General features: G+C 48.0%; 1 protein-coding gene across 1 annotated transcript in view; it reads right to left on the bottom strand.

Annotated features, from left to right (window-relative positions):
- The window catches only part of ITGB5 (integrin subunit beta 5), a 57,810-nt gene that overhangs the window by 28,455 nt on the left and 9,262 nt on the right, over nt 1-20,093 (bottom strand). Inside the window, exons 3-8 of the mRNA XM_041473254.1 lie at nt 17,881-18,085; nt 13,099-13,348; nt 9,671-9,839; nt 3,662-3,823; nt 2,104-2,199; nt 957-1,046 (exon numbers count right to left, since the gene is read on the bottom strand). Of these exons, the coding sequence (XP_041329188.1) occupies nt 957-1,046; nt 2,104-2,199; nt 3,662-3,823; nt 9,671-9,839; nt 13,099-13,348; nt 17,881-18,085 (972 nt within the window). The remainder of the gene's footprint in view (nt 1-956; nt 1,047-2,103; nt 2,200-3,661; nt 3,824-9,670; nt 9,840-13,098; nt 13,349-17,880; nt 18,086-20,093) is intronic.

Raw genomic sequence — 20,093 nt, 5'->3', positions numbered from 1 at the left:
CACCTTGGTCAAGCACCCAAGTGGTTTCCAGCCAGCTGTGCTGAAAGGCTCACAAGCAAAAAGAGGAAGCAGTGGTGCAGCTACAGGATTCCCAAAGGTTTTCATCGGCTTCAGCAGTATTGATCTGCAAAGGCTTGAGGGGTGGTGAAATGGAGGCATGGATGCATCTTACAGCTGCAAAAACAAGGCAAAGGGAGGTTTCCACCTAATGGCACTGAGGCCACGTGCAAAGTCAACGTGGAATAAATATTAATTTCTTTCTCCCCAGCCAAGCATCTCAGCCACAAGACTATCCTGCCTCAAGGGGACAAACTGGGACAACTGGGCTTTTGATTAGCAGTATCTCCTGGGCCTCATTAGCAGCATTAACCATTCATTGCCTTCCTCAGAGGGTAAAACTGCTTCTAATTGATCTGCTCCCCTGATCTCCATGGAGATGGACAACATCAGGTCAGCAGTACAACTCCAGGTCCCCTGCTGTCCTCGTCACTGTGCCAGGGCAGGCTGCATAGGCAGGGCTCCTTTGGGAGCATGGTGATACTCGTGGGGTGTTGAAAACCAATGTGGGCTGCACGGAGAGCAAGGCAAGAATGAAACCTTACCTGGACCCAGTCGTATCCTTGACCGGCCTCTAAAAGAAAGAATCTATTTTACCTACTGGTAGGGTGCTCTGAGAGAGATCTGTTTTAGATGAGGGCTGTGTTTGGGGGGAATTCTGCACGCAAGAGACATCAGGTGAAATTTCTGCTGTCCCACAGGCTCTCTTGGGTATCCATGCTTCTTGTCCTCCGCACACACCTTGTTTCCCTCCCCAGGGTGGACATCCCAGCTCCAGCAGTGTGGAGAGGACAGAGGAGGGAGGCAGCCAAGCAGGGTGGAGCTCACCGGGGGGAGCTGAGCTGGCCAAGCTTTTAGCCCTTTTCACTTCAGCAGCTGTGGTATTAAAATGCACTTACGTTGTAGGCTTTGACAATCAGCTCAATGATATTCTTGGAATCTTTGTGCAAAATCTCCACTGTTGTTCCCGGGATCAAAGTGGTAAAGTTCTTAAAAAAAAGAAAAAAAGAAGAAAAATTAAAATGTTGAGGTGCAGAGTGGAAAGCAGAGGATGAGGAGGGATTGATCCCATGCCAGGACACAGGCCACACACACTGCCCCATCACCCAGTGGAGTACATGGTATGTTTTGGCTCTGGTTAATGTGGAGCTTTCAAAAGTAAAGCACTGCTAATGAAGCATGTCAAATATTAAACAAAGCTCATGGCCATGGGTCAGGAACAAACATACCTGGCTCTGCTGCTGGGGGAGCAAGACCCAGCTGCTGTGCACTCGAGAAAGCTGGCACTGCAGGGAGGGAGGGGCGGCTGTCCCAACTTCCCTCCCAACCCTGGGCGTCCCCAGGAGAGGGGGTGGAGAACAAACAAGCTCAGCCCTCCCACTCCCCATGGGTGAACAGCAGCATCCCCACCATAGCAACACGGCTGCTTGTTGTTCCTGCTTGAGCCTCGAGGGCCTCAGCAGAGGTTTCCAAAAGCAACCCCGCCTGAAACACCACCCCTGCATCCACAGAGCAGCAAAACCCCGCAGGGCAGCTCTAGACACAGGCTGGTCCTTGTGCCTTGGGTAAACTTTCCTTTTGAAGGGGAGAGCAGGAATGGCAGGAGAGTTCAAATTGTGTGTGGCACGTCAGGGCCCTGGACTCCGTGATGGAAAAACACAGCTGGGCAGAAACGCTGTGCATGATTAGGTAATGGGATTAAGTCACTGCAGAATGGGCCGAGCAGGTTTCTGCTCTCTGGCACGCTGCACGCTGGCAGCCATCCGAACATCCAGATTAACATGGAGTCTATTTTTGCTCTTCACATGCTCACTAACACACATATATCTGTTTGCTCTAAGAAGCTTTAGTGCTTTCTGCTGAAAGGACCAGCAGGGCTGAGTCTTGCCTGCCTGCACCAGGCAGCCTGTGGCCACATGCATGCACCCTTACCACTGCACATACGTGTTTGCTACTGCACACACATGTTTGCAGCTGCCTCCACTCCCCAGGGCCTCAAGAGGCATTTCACTCTCCCCCCAGCTCAGGCAACTCAGCAGCACTTACCTTGTAGAGGATGTAATGACTTTTTGTAACAGCAAAAATCAGGTGGATGTTGTTTTCAGCAAGTTTCTCCCCAAGAAGTGCCAGGGAAGGATAATCCTAGGGGGAAAAAATAGGCAGAAAGACTGGTAGGTAAAACAGAAAAAAAGACTAATTTCATTGCTCTTCTCTTCTCAAGAGCAAAATTCATTCCAGACACATGGCACGTTTTGTTGTGGCATGAAGTCCTTGATGTACCAGTACAATCCCAACGGAAATAGTAGAAATCTGTTAAATATTTCTACAGCACTGCTCACTAAAATGCATGACTGACAACACCACTAGCCACAGCAATACCAAAAACACAGGGTTATTTCTTTCCTCTTTCTATTTTGCCATCAGCAGATGCACATGTGCTAAATGCCTGCTACCTCAAGGGGTGCGAGGCAGGGAGATCTACAACTACAGAAAGTGGAAATATATCAAGTTTTTTTCTTCCAAAGCAGAAACATCCATTGCCTGTTCTTTCTGCATACTGGGACCACAAAGAGATTACAATAAACTCTAATTCTGCAGATTTCCCAGGCAGAGAGGATGGCAGGGAGACACTGCTCTAGCAACAAAAGAACGAAGCAGGGCTCAGTTTCTAGAGACCAGCTTGAGTTCAAAACTCCCACCTGTTTCTGAAGTGCTGTCCTTGGAAAAAAACATCTCATTTTCTTGAAGACTGGAGGGCTGATTGAGAGCCTCTGAGATTCAAACATGGAAACACCAAGGCAGCATCCCCATGCCAGCTCCCCAGCACTGACTCCACATAACGGAGCCAGTTTGGGAACTGTGCTCCCTTCCATATACATTCAGTGGTAGGATTGCACAGGGGGTTCCACTGTAGAGCCCAGCTTCTCACCTTAACACAGGCACCCAATTTCCCTTCCCCTCACAGGGTAACATTCAGGAGCAAAAACCATAATTAGTGCATGTGATCTGCTGAATAAAGCACCGTTCTGCAGAAGGATGGGATAATGAAGTGGCAGGCACATCCCAGAAGTTTCCTCCACTGAGTTCAATTTTTAAAAAGGGCTAGTTTGCCTGTTTATTACTACAACTTATGATAGTGTTGTGCTCCAAGGGTATGAATAAAAGGAATAAAAGGAATAATAAAAGGAGCATTCTGTTGTACTTGCTAGTGTAGTCACATCAAGGTAGATACACCCTCCTCAGGAAGAGTCCTCTCAGACTCCACCCTCCTCAGATATATTTTAGAAAAGGGATGACATATTCTGTTTCCTCTACACTTTGCAGGCAAAATATAATGCTTTTCAGGACACCAAGTTACTTTTCCATCCCTTGCAATGAGCTTTGAAGGAACTCACTAAGTCACCAACTCATTTTTGACCATCACGGAAGCATTCCCTATGGGGGAATGCCCAAAGGAAGAGCAAATTTTATTTGCAAATTGCAGAAGCTGGGTTAAACCAGGCACTGCATTTGCCAAAAGCTGCTGGAGTAGGGGCTGGCTGGTCTCCAGAGAGGTCCTCAAGCCCTCGAGGTCTCTAAGGGCTGGGCCCCGTGCCCCACTCACCAGCTGGCTGGACGCGCTGTACTCGTTGGCTTCATTCAGGTGGCACTGGCCATCGTGGGGCTGCACCAGCCCCCCCAGCTTCCCATCCAGGGCTATGTGGGGCACATCATCCGTGGTGAAGACCAGCAGGTGAGATGCCTCCTTACGCCAGCCAATCTTCTCCTGGGGGAAAGCAAACCCTGTGAGACAGCAGCCTGCCCCTGCCAAGCCCACGCGTCACCCCTCACCCTGCACATGGTCCCAGCCATGTGCCTGGCCAGCAGCACACCCATTAGCATTAATTAGGAGAGTACCATGCTCCTGATCACCCATCCCTGGTATGAAAACAAAGTGTCAGGAGCCCATCCAGCATTTCCCAGCATCTCCTTCCAACACACTTAATTTAAAAGGCATGAGGAGGTATGTGGACTGTCCACCAGACCTTCTCTGCCTAGATCCAAGAGTAAGAATTTCAGCTGCTTTTATAGCCAAAGGAGACCTGCCAATTTCCTCCACAGACATTTAATCTGACCTTGTTTCCTCAGCTCTGTGGAGCGGCCAACGCAACAGCAAGAGCTGCAATATCCCTGCTCAGCATTTTCATTGCTGCCCGCTCATAAAGGCTGTTTCTGAGCTGTGATGGACAAAGTGAGGTCCCTGCCTGAGGGCACTGGCTTTGGTGCAACCACACTCATGCCCAGGCACTCTGCCCTGATCCCCTTCTGCACACATCTCCTGGAAGCCATGGTGCCTCTGCTATTTCGTTGTACAACTCTACACAAACCCCAGGCGGTGTCATCCCCCTGCACCACAGCCCAGGAGGGCCAGGGTACACACAGCCAGAGCAGAGCAGGGACCTTTGCCATTGGTGCTGGCACTAATCCCACACAACCACTCTGCACAGTGCTGCTCTGAGAAACTCCTGCCTATTTAAAAGCATGGTAATGTCAAGACGTGCTGTTGAGGTCCCTAACAAAGCACTGAGGCATCAAGCACAGCACATGAAACATCCTCTGACCCCTCCTTGGTCCCTCTGTGCAAGGACCAGACACTATCACTGTCTTTATATGAAGAGAGATGCAAGGACAGATTTTTTTCAAGTAAAGGGATAAGATCTAGATTACAAACACTTCCCTCCCATGGAGCTTCCCCAGGTTTCCAAGTTTTCATCAGACCAGGAAGCAGATCTGTGCCTATAACAGCACACTGAAGCACTTTGTTGCAATGGAAGTGGAAGGAAACAGAGGGGCTCAAAAGAAATTTTTGCAAACCACTGTGTTGCAGCAAACCCCTCAGTGTCTGCTCCTGCTGCCAGGTCACTGCCAAGCTGGGTGAGCAGGGGTCTTGCTGCTGACCACAGCAGGGAGATCCTGCCACGCACAGACTGGAGGCAGAAAGTCCCCTTGTCCAGAGCTTCCCCTTGGGCTGGTCACACTGACCATCTGCCAGCAAAGACACTGCCCCACACCTTCCCTACCCACACACTTCCAGCATCCCCCTCCGTCCAGGACCTGGCTCAGAGTACCAGCACACAAATCCTTTGGGAAAGCACAAGGGAAAAGCTGGGTCACTGATGGGAACACAGTGCAGATGGAGATACCCAGCTCCTCCAGAGTTACTGCTCAGCTTATTTAGCAAAACCCAAACTCTGCCCTGTTTACAGGAAGGTGGTGGCCCTTCCTGTGGAAAGCAGTGGCGTGGGCAGGGCAGGAGGGCAGAGCAGGCAGAAGGGTGTAGAATCACATGTGCCAGCACAATTTTCGCCTCCAAATGTGAGTCATAGCCCAAAGCCTGCTGATCTTTCCAATAAATATAACTCTTGCTTCAGGGACATTATTCCAGAGTAGATTCCTTTTTCCTCCCAATTACAGAAGGTTTATTTTCTTTATTGACATTTTAAAGACCCCCATGATGCATATAAGGCCATAGGAAGAAATTTTTGGCAACACACATCCTTTAGCATGCACCGGCACGTTACAGTCCAGCTCAGGAAGCAATGAATATTTTTTGCTCTGGGAAGCAGGATTCATTCCTCTGAAGTTACCCCACTGGACAAAAGGCTAAAACCTCATGCCAAAATGTAACTTCTTAAGAACTCAACCCAAAAGTGATTACAGCTCTAATAATGCAAGAGGCAGTTTTCAGTCTACTCAGCCACCAGACAGAAGCCCATCCAATTCACTTTTCTTTGAGTATCCAAAGCTGATTTCTTTTTAAATGATTAAGGCCAAGAAACTCCCAAAGAGATTAGAAGGATTAATCTGAGTTTCATTTCCTTAGAAATGTGCTGCACACAAAGAAAAGGAACAGCATTCAAGCAGCAGTTACAAAGTCTCTTCAGGGGTGCTGGTGCTGGTCACCTGCCTGCTAAGCCCACCTTTAAATCATGGGTTAAGAATTCCTTTGCAGACAAACTCTCCATGACTCCAACACAATTTCCCATATAAACAATACCAGAACTGCTGTGGCAGCTCAGTTCAGGAACTCATTCCCAAAAAGCAATGAGCACCCACAATCTCAGTGCCAATATCTAGGCACTGAAAGTATGTGATGCCTCAGAGCATCAAACCAGGGTGCCTTGGATAGGCTGTCTGAGCCAGTGCTGATCCCACACCAAAAAAAAGCTGTAGACCTACAAAAAAAGCCCCCCAAGGAGGCTGGCATGCCAAGGAGCATCTCACACTGGCCTCTGCCAGCGGCCTCAAGGCACTGGAAAATACAGCTCTTCCGCATGCAGTTTCCACTGAGAAACCCAGAGCAGCACTCCACTCCGCTTAAAGCAAATAACCAAGGAGAATTTCATTTATTTTTATTGGACTGGGATTGCTGAACAAAAAAACCCTGCACTGATGCCTACCCTCTCATCTGGTTTTTGATCCTTATGGGATAAGAAGGATTTTTAAAGCAGGGGTGGACCCAAAGCAGAGTAACATGTTTCCACAGGGCTTGGGGTGCTATGAATCCTGCCCCTACTCCTACAACCAGCTGCAGTTGTCTTCTGCACCCCAAAAAACTCACTCCATACAGCCAATAGTGACTGGCAAAACTGCCACGGCTGCCTCCAAACACTACTGAAAAAGCTGCAAAGCCTGTATTTCCATGCCTGAATAAATACCTACATTTATACTTTGGGCACTGAATAAAAACCATTCAATTGCCAAGACTCAGTTCCTAGGAGTCCCTCCCCCAGATTCATCAATTTATCTAAAATCTCACCAGTTTTTCAAGTGCAGACCTTCTTGGAAGCAAGAAACAGATACAGGTGCAAGGCAAGTATGCCTTAGGGATCAAAAGCCAAAACCTCCTTCACTTGGTATTGCTCTGAAAGGCACCTCAGTGTCTCCCAGATCCCTTGGCTATCTCCAGCTACCAGTGTCTAGCAAGCACCAATCAAAACCATTCCAAAAGATTCTTTGTATTCCAATCTAGCATTATCTCCTCACTTCATCTTAGCATATAAGATCTGAAACTTACACATACCACCAAGCCATATGAGGCTTGCACTTAGAGAATGGCAAAAAACCAAAATGCTGCAAATGGAAAATGTAATTATGGAAGGCTGATTAATATTCCTGGCATAATATTTTAGCATCAGAATAAAGGCTTATTGTCTCTGGCTCTTTCATTGCCTCGAGAATAACATTTACCATACCTTCATCTTTCAGAAAGCAGCCAAACCCTGGGCCTGCTCCTTAGTCTCTATTAGCTGTACAAACTTTCCCCACTCCTTGGGCTGAAGACCAGGCCAAAACATCACTGAGTGCTACAGAGCCCTTAGGCAGCTCATGCAGAAGAAATGCTTGCTATGCATTCCAGTGTAAAAACATCTAGTCAACACAGGAGGTATTGTTTGTGACACCTCAGAAGGGGAGGAGAAGGCCTTGTGTAGGCACCATGGCTTGGAGACAGCGAGGCTCTGCTATGCTGTGACCCACTCTCCCCTTGATGCTGAGCACAAAGAGCTTCATGGGCAACACACTGCATGTCCCCAGGGCAGGGACTTTCTAAGGTGGTAACTATCCTGAAAAAAGCTGGGGCATGCCAGTGAGATGCAATGGAGTGCCACAGCAGTGACAAGGAAACCCACCTCAGAAGTCACCAAGGTACCCATATGCGGCTCTCCTTGCATGGGAGGGGGAATAGTTCCTGAGTTAACAGAAATTACTGTCTGCTTCTGGGGTTTTCATCCCCATGATATGCCATTAGTCACTGCAGGATGAAAAACTCCATGCCGAGGACATCCTTGTCAGCAAGCTGCACTTCACTGCCACCCCAGATGTCTGCAACCCTCACCCACCTCAGTGGTGTTGAGCCTCACCACAACCCACAGCTCACCAGTCTGGGTCTTCGCTTAGGAACCACAAGGGAAATTAAGCAATAAGTTCCCATTTTGACTCTGGGACCATCCTAATGTCAATCAGCTGCCTTGAAATTTTGCCTTTTTTAACTCTGGACAGACAGAATCTTTGCTACTCATGGCTGTGATGAGAGGCAGCTGCTCTGCCCAGAGCAAGGCAATGCCGATGCAGCATGAGTCATGGCACAGCCAGTTCTCCTGCCTTGCACACCAGGTCCATGGACTTCCTTTCCCACACCCAAGCTCCAGTAATTAATTAACTGCTGTGGCTGCAGAAATTCACTGTCGTGACCTGCCACATCATGCCAACAGTCATGCATGTGCACATGCTCACCTTTGCTCACCCTTCCTTGAAGGTGCTCATTCCTGAATTTAGATGGTACCAGCATCTAAATTCATATTCTATATTTAGAATGGACCAGGCTGTGCATTCAAGAAGGGCAGTTAAAGATTTTGGTCCTAAACAACAATCTGAGACTGCCACAAATATAGAGGAAATATCTTGCAGGTCCCCTGCCTTCCACCAACACTTCAGAAATGAGCCCTTGTGATACACACTGAAGTACTGCTGCACCATAGGGAAATATTTGGCTGTTTTTGCAGTAACATCATGGAAGGGATTGCAAAAACCCACATGGTGAATGGCACAACTGAGTCACCATCCTGAGCCATCCCTGCTCTAACCATGGGAGTCACCTCTCCAAAAATGAGAAGCGCTTTTTATCCACAGTTATTGGGAGAAGCACTGTAGTTGTGCCAACAACAATATCTGTGGGAAGATGCCCCAGTGGGGCAGGTTCAGTCCTGCCAAGACCATGAAACACAGCAAAGCCAACCCAGGCAAGGAAAGATCTGATTTCCCACATGCCTGCATCCCATCGCTCCCACAGACCATGCCTATCCCCCATAATTCAGACCCAGAAGAATCATGCCCAACCAAAAGGACTAAGCAAGGCTGAAGCAAACACAAAGCAAATTGCAGCAATAGGGGAAAAAGCAAATAGAGCCATTCCTGATGAGCAGGGAAGCTCAGCCTCATGTCAGAGTCGAGCAAACACTTTCATTCGTGACAAAGGGATATGGAGCAACCCGACTACTTGTTCCAGAAAGATCTCCAAGCAAGCATCTCCAAAAACCCTAAGGACATGGCTAACATGGCACTAAGCTAATGAACTCTGCTCCAGTTCTGCTGACAAAGAGGGAGAGAAGGCTATCAGCACGCAGAGGTGAGATCATCCCCCCACACAACAAGAGGGAAAGTATGAGCAGTAGGAACCAGCTCCAACCCTCAACATGGGTCTACTGCTGCAAGATGTGTTTGATTCAAAAACACATTGAGCTGATGTGCAGTGCTGCTGCACACAAGTGTATGTGACTCTGGAAGGATTCTGTCCCAGGTGCTCAGCACCAAAGTTCTAACTGTGTCATGAAATCTCAGCCCTAAATCTGCGTTTGCAAAAGCTCCATTTTTAGCCCTTTGAACTAGAAAAATAATTAACCTTTTTTCCTTTTTATCTACAGAAGCACATAAAAATAAAAGCCTCTACTTTTAAAAGCATTTTTCAGTTTCTCCAAGAAAAATTTAGTGGTTACTTCCAAGAAATGGCAGACTGAAGCTTTGCCTTGGTTCAAGAACAGAGCAGAAGAAACCTCCAGAAATCAGAGCAACTCACCTTGCACACAGCAGCCTGCAAAATGGCATCAAAGCCGCCCTCTGGAGCATCTCGGTTGCGGGAAACTTTCTGTTTCTGGACTTCTTCGTTGAAACGGTCGACTTTATCCGTCAGGGACAGGAGGTGGCGGAAGCCAAAGGATGGGACACAGCTGGGGAACAGCTTATAACTGTGGGAAGAACAGAGGAGTGGTCAGCTGGGAGGAACCGCACCCGCAGCCAAGAACTGCAGAAGCTCCCAGCTCTACCAGGTTGGTCCCTAAGATTTTGTTCAGAGGGTTGGAATACTTTGTCAGTGCTTCATATTTTGGACACTTCAATTTCTGGCTATTTCTCTACAAAGCCCTACAGTAGAGCCCATATTTTTTTCCCCTCAGGGGCTTTCAGAAGCTGAAGTTTCCAGAGATCCCACCAGGAGTGAACATCTCTCTCCATGTACCATGTAAGTGGAGACACTGAGCACCAGCCCACCCTGGGCCATGCAGCTCTGCAGTTTCAGCACTCATAAAGTGGTTTTCACTGGGAATCTGCAGCCAAGGATGCAACCTAGTGATAGGGAGACTGCATTTTGGCAGATCCACCCTCCCCAGCAGCCCAGGAGGGCCATGGGAGCCGTGTCCCACACCTGCAGAGCCTGTGGGTTACCTTTCCCCTCTTCTGCAGTATAGATTTCACTGTGTCATCCAGTTTTCTTGCCAGTATGAGCCACCCTACACCTACTGCACATCACCAGGCACCTGGCAATTGCCCAGTATGAGATGGAGTAATAACCAACACCAGCTCAAGCTTCCTCCCACTCTCCCTGCAAGCTGGTGAGCAAACATAATCTCTGCTTCCCAGGGCGCCACCGGAGCAGAAAGGTGGGAGGGGCACCCTAAGGCAGAGAAATGTCTTGGCAGGCTACCAGGAAACCTTTTTTCCCCTATACAAAACCATGAGAAGGCAATTTTGGCGCTCCCCTGGAGAGCTCAGCAAAGCAGCTCTTGTGGCACGGGAAATCAGTGGGTGTGTGCAGGAGAGAGGGATGGGAAGGGTTAAGAAGAAATGTGTTTAAAAAGGAGTTGGCCTGGCACTAATTCACCCTTATCTTTAAACATAAAACCCAGAGTACAATTAAAAGCTTCTGCTGACACATGACCCACTCTGGGTAAGTTGCAAGAGGCTTTTTACACAAAGGAGTATTTAAAATTTACCATCACTGAGAACTCAAATTCTTCACAAGGGACCCCAAAGCAGGGATTTCCATACACACACACACACACACACACACACACACCTAACTGTGGGGAGGTCTCATTGTCCTGGACTTGGCTGGCAATTAGAGACATCCCTTTTGATCCATGATCCACATCCAGACTTCCATCAGGCTCACGCCCAGGGCAAGGCAAGGAGTCTGCCATGTCTGAAACCTCCACACTGCAGGGTCTCAGCAAGCTGCCCTTAGCCCATCAGGATGCTGAGTCAGGAGCAGAGGTGATGAAGGAGACAAGGGAAACAGGGGAGAGCCTGGACCAGGGGCAAAAAGCACCCACTGCAGCTCAAGTTTACTTGCAGCTTTTCTTAGATGCTGAATGGTTTGTTTTGACACCAGAAATAGCTGCAAACAAAACCACGCCTGACAACCCACTCGCTGCACCAGGGACACATGGCAGCAGCCGGAGCCCCCACACAGAGCAGGCTGGGGAAGGAGATTCCATCAGAGAGCAGGGAGCCAGCACCCCTGCTTTGGATGAAGAGGAGATACAAGGCAACTGGAAGGGAGCACCTACCAGATGAGCTGCCACGGGCAATCCTTCCTAAGTGTCTTCCCAAGACCAGGTTGGCTTAAAGTAACCCAGAGAAAGAAAAGCAACCACCTGGGTAAAGCCAAAGGAACACACATATGTTCACTTAGATAGCCTGACCATGGTGGGAAAAGCTGAGGTGACAGCTCTGGGTGTTCTTGGTAAAAGGTCATTGGAAGTTTCAGGTACACATTTATTGCTGAGTTGTCCAGCTCCATCCTCTCCTCCTTCTGCATGTTTCACTTGGCAAAAGCCATGTCACGCCAATTAAATCACACACCAGCCAAAAAAAGTTTCCAAGATTTCTCCAGCTGCAGCCTGTCCCCACCCTGAGGGCAGGTGTCAGAGACTGAGGAGGACAGAGATGACAGAAGATCCCTCAGAGGCTATGCCAAATTTCTGGGAGAAGCTCTATGAAGAGTGTGGTATGCAATGCCATCGTGGCAGAGACACCTTCCTGGCTCAGTGTGGTCACTTTTGCCTCATGATTAAAGAAAGAGTTTTCTTAAAGAGTGTTAAAATCCATTTGACTTTCCACTCTGGACAGAACTGGTGAAAAGCAAATACAGATATTTTCTGTCTGGTCAACAAGCAATGTGCAGTGAGATGCCAATTCTTGGTCAGTGCCAAAAGCTGGCCTAGAAACTCACAGCTGATGCAAGCTGTCTTTATCTGCCTCACAGAGCTTGGCATCCATGCATGAGGTGATCTTACAATGTAAGCATCCACAAATAGCTCAAATGAAAGCACAGGACTAGGAAGCATCCACTTATGGATGAGGTGAAGATGGGGACTACAAAGGTGTCAGTGGTGACACTCTCCCAGGAGGGCACTTGCTGCTGTATCCATCCTTCAGTGCCAACACCCAAACTCATCTGAGCCTGGACACCCTTCCCTACACCCAATTTCACTCTGGCATAATCCTCTGTTCAATAGACTTGATCCCACCTCTGGTGGTTAAAAGGCAGATAAAAAGACACTTGCAAAGACACAAGCGAAAAAAAAAGGAAATAAAGGGATGAGGGTTCTGATATCACCATAAAGTAAACCACATCATTTGTGTCTTTTGTAACTGCCAGTTTGCTTTCCTTCCACAGCAATAAAGATGAAAAAACCCTCCTGCCACCTTAAAAACACTCTACAAAAACTCATTAATCAGCACTATAGGCCATCACAAATCTCAGTTCCTCCAAACACTTTTGTTGAGAAGAAGTTACATTGCCTTGGTCTCCTTATCTGTAAAATGCAGACAAAAAGCTTAATTGATTTACTCAACGCCAAACTATGACTCAGAGCTAGGATCAGAAATCAGGAATTTCTGGCTCTGGCTCCTTTTCCTTAAAGGCTGTAAAAAAGCCTGCTATGTCTGCATCCTTTTCAGGTACTTAAAAATAGCTTCAGGCTCCCTGGTACACCAGTTTCCCATGTCTCGATGCAGAGATCTCCCAACAGCCACAGCAAAATTAGAAGCTGTCCTATTTTGAATTGCTCAAGTATCACAGTGACAGCCAGGCTCATCATCATCATTCCCAAAAGCCAGGGCTGAAGTGTGGTTCATTATTTACAGCAAAAAGGCACACGAAGACTGCAGCCAGGCTCTGTGCAAACACAGACCTTCCCCCTCCAGGGTGCACCCACCACTTACCCAATGCAGGGATTGTTTTGGTATCTTGGCGCTGTGTAGGAGAAAGGAGAAATGTTTTTGTCCACAAAAGAGCCAAAGCCCAGACGGAAATTGCTGGTGAGCTTTCGCATCTCTTCAGCCAGCTTGGTCCCCAGATTGCGGATGTTGTCCAGGTCGTCGTTCATGGACAGGGACAGATCCATCAGGTAGTAGAGGTCCACGGGATAGTCCTCCACCTGCCGCACCTGCACTCGGAACGAGGTCTGGTCACCTGCACACACAAAGGTTGGGCATGCTGAGCAGCAAACTCCCAGCACACATAAAAATCCAGATCATACTTTTTTTTTTCCCCCACAGAGCAGACAGATCACTTTTCAAAAGAAGAGGGTGAGGGCAATAAGCTTTTCCAAATGCATCCCTTAGGAGACTACAGGAAAACAGGTATTGACTTTGGGTCCTCTTAAGCTATGTAGCATATTGGCTGGCCAGAAAAAAACATGGAGTGCATGTCTCAATTTTAGCACTTTGGAGGTATCAGAGAGAGTCTTTCCATCTCATCTGAGAGAACATCTAAGGGAGGGACACATGAAAAACACTGTTGCCCAGTGTGCAGTCCAGGGATGTTTCCTTAGAAAACAGGAAAGAAAAGCAGAGTGAAGCTTAAATGGATGTTTCATGGACTACTGCAACAGGAACCCTGCCCACACTTACTTGAGTATATTCTCAAAGAAAACCAGGAGCAGTCCAAGAAATCCTGCACAAGAGAGAGTAGGAGGTGGAGCAGGAGAAGGAAGAGGATCAGGAGAAAATAGCCAGCATGAAGTGAATGCAAGATGTCCTCTGAGCTGTGCAGGGAAGTCAAGGTGAAGCAGACACAGAAGAAAACACCTTTGAAAATGAGCTCCCCCCAAAAATGCAGCTGGAGAAATCAGGGCAAAAGGGAAAAAGAAAGTTGTTAGGGTCACCCAGGGAAGCACTGAGGCAGAGGTGAAACTTCCTGAAGTGACGAACACAAGGGAAGGAGCTGGCAAGGCTGAGTCACAGGTTGTACAGATGTGAAGAGAAGCAGAGAAAAGCCTGTCCCTGACCTTCTCCTTTGCCACACTGGTTTCAGCAGAGACGCCCTCTGGAAGAGCTGCCAAGGAAGGCCACCACAGGCAACACCTACACCTCAGAAAAGCTGGGGTGACTTCAAAGTGAACTCAGCTTCACACCAGCTGGACCTTGGTAGAGCCAGACAGCAGGTGGCAAAAGTTTGCCTTTCACTTTGCTAAGGGAGGGGTCTAAATAAAATCATAAACCCCAACCTCACAAGCCAGGCTTTGGAGATCCCATGTTCCCAGCTTCCAAATTAGCCCCTTTCCCAGTTCAGTGGGGTCTCAGCCCCAGGGAATTGGATCATTTCAAAACCAAGCTCCCAGTTCTGCCCTCTCCCAGCCCTTCATGGGTAAGGCTGAACTTGGGGCAGTGGCAGGTTCTGCAAAACACTTCTGGCTTCCCCTCTTCTTCCCCAGAAATGGAACTCGCATTTTTTAGTATTGTGAAAACATTTCCTTAACTGCTTTATTGTTCTCCTCCTTGTGCACAGCAGCACAGCTGTTCCCACTTACTTCCAGCCCAACAGCAGCAACAGCACCCCAAGACTGCCATGCTGGCAATGCACACCACAAGGGACTCTGCAGCCTGGCTGGCAGAGCCCTGCCTGGCACCTGGTGTGAGGCTGCACCAAGTCAGATCTCCTCAAACAACACCTTCCTTCTCCTTCAGCATTTCCCTGCAATCTGCTGCAGCCCCACCTGGAAGAGGCAGGGCTGCAGGAGGCACCATGTGCAAACATGCACATGCAGATAGTGCCCCGCTGTAGGAAGCAAGAAGCTCATGCCTTAAATATTCCTCCTTACTGTCCCCAGCTTTCTTGTCCAGCAGGAGCAGGACAGGGCACAGGGCTGGGATGTGGAGTGCAGCAGGTGCTCCAGGTGGGCCTCACAGTATAACTGGCATGCATTTTCTGGGGTAACAAAGAAGAACATAACTCATGTAGCACAAAAACTGTTAGCACTGATTGCAGTGCTAATAAGACTGTGATTGCAAGCTTGATTTTAATTCAGTGCTGCAAAAATATGCTTAAATCTGGGAAAATTCTTTCCCATGCCCATATTTTTCATTCCTACATATTCTTCCCACTCGAAAAGGGGATGTATCCTTTGTATTTTGCAATGTTTTCATTTCCAAAACACTGTTCTTCCTGCCAGAAAGGCTATTTGGGATGCTGTGATCAAACGTGCTTGTCTTAATAGTTATGAATTTATTAGTCCCTGAGAAGCACCAAAACCAACAGGATCCTGTGGCTGGTTCTTCTTTCATTCCTAGCTAAGCACAAACCAATTATGTCAAAATATCGTTAATGTATGTAGATGTAAGTGCAAAAGAATTTATTATTCTCTATGGACAGTATTACTCTTACACTTCTAGGGATAATCTAGCCCCCTCCTTCTTCATGTACTGTTGCCACCATCCTCTCCTTAGGGCTTTTACTGAAAAGTTTTAAACTCAGAGCTTAATTCAGAAATTTTTCTTGGATACCATCACGCAGAGGCAGTGCAGAAATTGGAAAAATTTATTTTGGTCAATTTAAGAACATAAACTCAACAATCATGCTTATCCAGCTTATTCCTGCTTGGTGAGGCTTATGACTTGATGAGCAACACAGCTGCATCTACTAATTTTTTAAGCCATTTTACACTATTTCTGTTTCCTTTAACTAGGACACACTGCTTTATAGCTGGGCTCAAGATTAAAAAGCAATATTATAAAAACTAAATGCTCAATCCAAAATCTATCCTGTAAGGACATCAATTTAAAGCCTTTGGAGTTTAGCTGAGGACACAGATCACAGATTTGGGGATGTGACTTCTGCCACAGGATGATGAGATCAAACTGCCTGGGTGGGAACAGCAAACAATTGACAATCCACTCCCTTCTGCTTCTGCTTAGTGGTCTAAGAATAAAAGATTACCATTGCCACAGACCACCACGGCGTGAATTCATCTTTGAAACAGTACACCCCTCATGCCCAAAATTAAATCAACGTTGTCTCCTTTTTGTCTTGGGTTCACAGGGTGAAACCTGTTCTTCCAAACTCATGGATTAATGGATAATTTAAGCTGGGCCTGCTAATGCAAGGGTTTAATGACAATGGAAGTCATCAGCTTGAAGGTGAAGTGTTGCCCAACATCAAAAAGAGAACAAAAATGGGAGATACTATCACAAACATCTAGGTTTGTCCCTCCTCTTGCAAAGACTGTGATGCTCTGCAAGAGGAGCACAGGGAGAGGATTTCACTGGCTCAGAGTGGGAATTGCTGCAGGGGTCCTCAGGGTGATTCCTGCAGCTCAGGAGGGATTCTCCATCCCGAAGAACTGAGGATGGCCATGAGTGTGGTCCCCGCAAGGGTGGGCAAAAGCAGCACACCAGCCCTGTGCAGCCCAAGGCTTCCAAAAGCCAGACCCCAGGAGGCCACAGGGAGATGGATCCCAACACCCTGCCACTGACTGGAGCAGTGGACACTGGATGGGCAAAACTGCTGGGGACTGGCAAAGCAGAATTCGCTGAGCACCGGGCACTGCGTGTGGAGAATGCACAGGAGATGAGATGTGGAAGCTGAGCCAGCCCTTTCTGTCAGGAATTGCCTCAAGAAACAGCAGTAATAACAACTCCCTTTTGCTCCCTTTTTTAACACAACATTCAGTGGCAGAAGCCATGCCACCAGATATATGAACCATGGTGACTGCTCTCAGGTATCTGATTTTAAGGCTTTGAAGCAAATTTTTTTAGATTTGAGGGTCTGACCAATGACAGCTGAGGAAGTTAATTGAAAAACATGCCAACTTCTAACCTACACAGCTAAAACAAAAAACTCTTGCAGCAACTGGTAGGCTCTGGGAGAGCACTGATAGCATAAGCACCAGCTCAAACCCCCGTTTTTCTTGGGCAAAACATCAATATTTCTCTTTTCTGTATGCTCGTGAGAGCTGTCACAAAACTGTAAGCCTTAGAAACCCACACCAATTGCTTATAATGAATCAAGCTTTTATATTTGCTTCTTATCTCTGCAATAAAGAGCTTTTTTCCCTCTTCAGAAATGTCAGCTGCCAAATTTTTTTCAAGAATTCTAAACCCACATTAAAGCCTCCCCCCACCATGCAAAAACTTTTGATAGCAAGCATGCTCGCATAGCTCGGATGAGCTGTTCCCTTCTAATTTTTAATTAAAAGGAAGAGATTGAAGAAAAGTGATGGCTCAGGAGAATGAAAGAGGGACCTGGCTACAGTCCAAGGCCTGAGTCACAAGTTCAAATCTCCATCTTCTGCCTTGATCCCATAGCTCTTTTGCATACTGACAGAAAACAGATATGTGGGTTTGTTTCCAATTTATAGAAGGAGCTGTCTCAGTTTAGAGTCATGCCCTGTCAGCTTAGCGGAGGAACCAAAGTTATTTTAACTCCTTCCACACAGTGATTCCATTTTGAAGCTGAGCAGGTTCCTCCTAAACACATGCAGGTGTTAAGACCATTACTGGAGCAGTTGTGGGTGACTTTGCCTAACAGCAGTGTCCTCTCATGGAGGACACGTGCCCCAGCCCCAAACCTGTTTGTGACTCACCACCAAAGTTCAAAGGAATGGAAGGGGCCAGCAGTCACCTGCTTTACTGGGCTACAAGGCCACGGGCTACAACATGCTCTTGGCACGTCCTGGCCACCCTTTCTCCCTCCCCCCACAGCCCACGGGGTCGCTGGGGACTCACCAGGACGAAGATTCAAGGCGACCTTCTGAGGTGTGATCTGTGTGACGTCCAGGTGGCTCTGGCCGGAGCCCTTGCTGCTCAGAGGGACGTTCTTCACCACGCTGATGCTGCTGCTGGGGTTCTCGATGGCTCCGGCACAGCCGTTGGCAATCAGGTTCTGCAGGAAGTCGCACCGGGATGTGATGGACTTTGTGCTGCTGAAATCCTGGGGGGTGAAGAAGGGACAAAAACAAGTGGAGGGGAATGCATCAATCCCACAGCAGGGGCTTTGTTTTGACATGCTGGTATCTAACAACTAGATGATGACAAGGAGAAGAAGGAGAAGCTCGTGTCCTTTGTGGAGCCTGCACTGAGGCTTGAGCTTTTCAAAAGGATCAACCAAAAATGGAAGTTCTATGAGGATTTGAACACTGAATTTGCCCACAAAGCACTGAAAGAGAAATCTAAGGCTGTGTTTTCAGCCCAGCCACAGCAGCAGCACCTGTTCCCAGCCCTGGCCACAAGAGAGCAAGGCAAAGCACTTGGTCTGCTGCAGGGACAGCCCATTGCCATCCCTATTATTTTATGCACATGCACCGTCTCAAAGGAGCTCTGCAAAAGACAGAAGAAAGGACAAGGAGGTGGCACTGAGGGAAGCAGGGCAAACCCACCAACCCAGAGAGGGCCAAGTGAAGATGTGAAGCTGAAGACAGGCTGGGTGGCTCCCTCTTCCCTGGGTGAGACACCACACGTCCCCACACAAGCACTGCGTGGAGAGCAAGGGAGGTGGGAGAAACTTCACGGGAGCCAGTGAAAATGCAGACTGTGCCCACCACAGACAGTCAGGCACAGGCAGCAAGGTGCAGGAAGAGGCCCACTCCCGAAGGATGGCCAGGAGTCTCCCAACACCCATCCCAGAGCTCCAGCCTTGCTGTGAGCCCCATGTGTGGTGCACAAAGCAGCCTTGTGCAGGGCAGTGCTCAGGAACAGCAGGGAACACAATGCACCCTTTTGCAAGAGCCTGTTTGTTAGAATGCCTTTTTTTTTCTCCCCAAAAGTGCCAAAGGGAACAAGTCACATGCCCAAAAACTTACTGGATTTTCAACAGTCGATTCCTACTTATTTCTGCACTACAACAATAGAGACAACCCTCTTCAGCTCCAGGGCTGAGGGACTAATATGACATTAAATAATTCAGAGAAGATGCTTGCAGCCATGCCAGCCCCTCCTTCTGCTGCTCAGCCAAAACCAGTGTGGGGCTGAATAAACCTCACTTATTGCTGAAACTCCAGCATGGCAAAGGACAGGAGAGACATCAAGGAGGGAGAGGTTCCTGACAGATCCTCATGGGGTGATCTCCAGGGGTCCCTCAAGGACAAGCTTGGATACAGGGCCCTAGGACACAGACAGAGGTTTCCAGCTGCATTTTTCTCACTACAAGGTCCCAATGCTATTTGAAAAATGAGAGATTTGCATTCCAGCATCCAGCAGCAGGGTCCAGCCAAGAAACTGACGACGGCACATCAGATGGATACGAACACAAATTTCTTGGAACGCGTCGTGTAAACAGATGAACTTCCAAAAAAGGAGGACTGGGACTATTTAAATCATCTCCAGCATGACAAAATAAAATCAGAATCCCTCACAAAGCTGAAAACAACGCCCAGCCTTTCAGAGACGCATATTTCAGGCAGCTTTGGAGAAAAGTTCTCTCAGATGTGGTTTTACCTGAAACCAGCAAAAAGCTGGTGGGGTCCAGGTGTTCCCCTGGGTCTATCCACCCAGCAGCAGGGGGAGATGCTCTCCTACTCTCCCAGTACCCAGACCACAGTCCAGGTGAATACCCCTGCCAGCTCATTTCTGCTGCCACCTATTAGAAAGGACACTCCAAAAAGTGTTGCAAAAAGCAATACAAACAGCCCAGGAACACAGCTGGGAAATTCTAGTTACTCTCGAGCAACTAACATTGGAGAGAAGCATCCAAATAGGACAATATTTAGGGCTGCTCACAAAACTGCAGCTTCTGTCAGGTGTTTCCAAGCTTTCCCAGGGTCTGCTCCAAAGGAAGTCCAGAAGGTCAGGGAGAAGCTCCTACACAACTCTTAGGTCAGCAGTACCTTTGCACTCCTCCAGGTTCCCCTTCCTTGATCCAGCTATTTTTTCTACATTTTCTTCTAAAATGGGTCCAGAGGCCTTGCCAAAGGGCAGCAATTGCTAACCTACAGTTCCAGTCA

Source organism: Pyrgilauda ruficollis, unplaced genomic scaffold (assembly GCF_017590135.1).
Source record: "Pyrgilauda ruficollis isolate IOZ18807 unplaced genomic scaffold, ASM1759013v1 scaffold3, whole genome shotgun sequence".
NCBI classification, from domain to species: Eukaryota; Metazoa; Chordata; class Aves; order Passeriformes; family Passeridae; genus Pyrgilauda; species Pyrgilauda ruficollis.
This window is presented reverse-complemented; position numbering and strand designations above follow the sequence as displayed.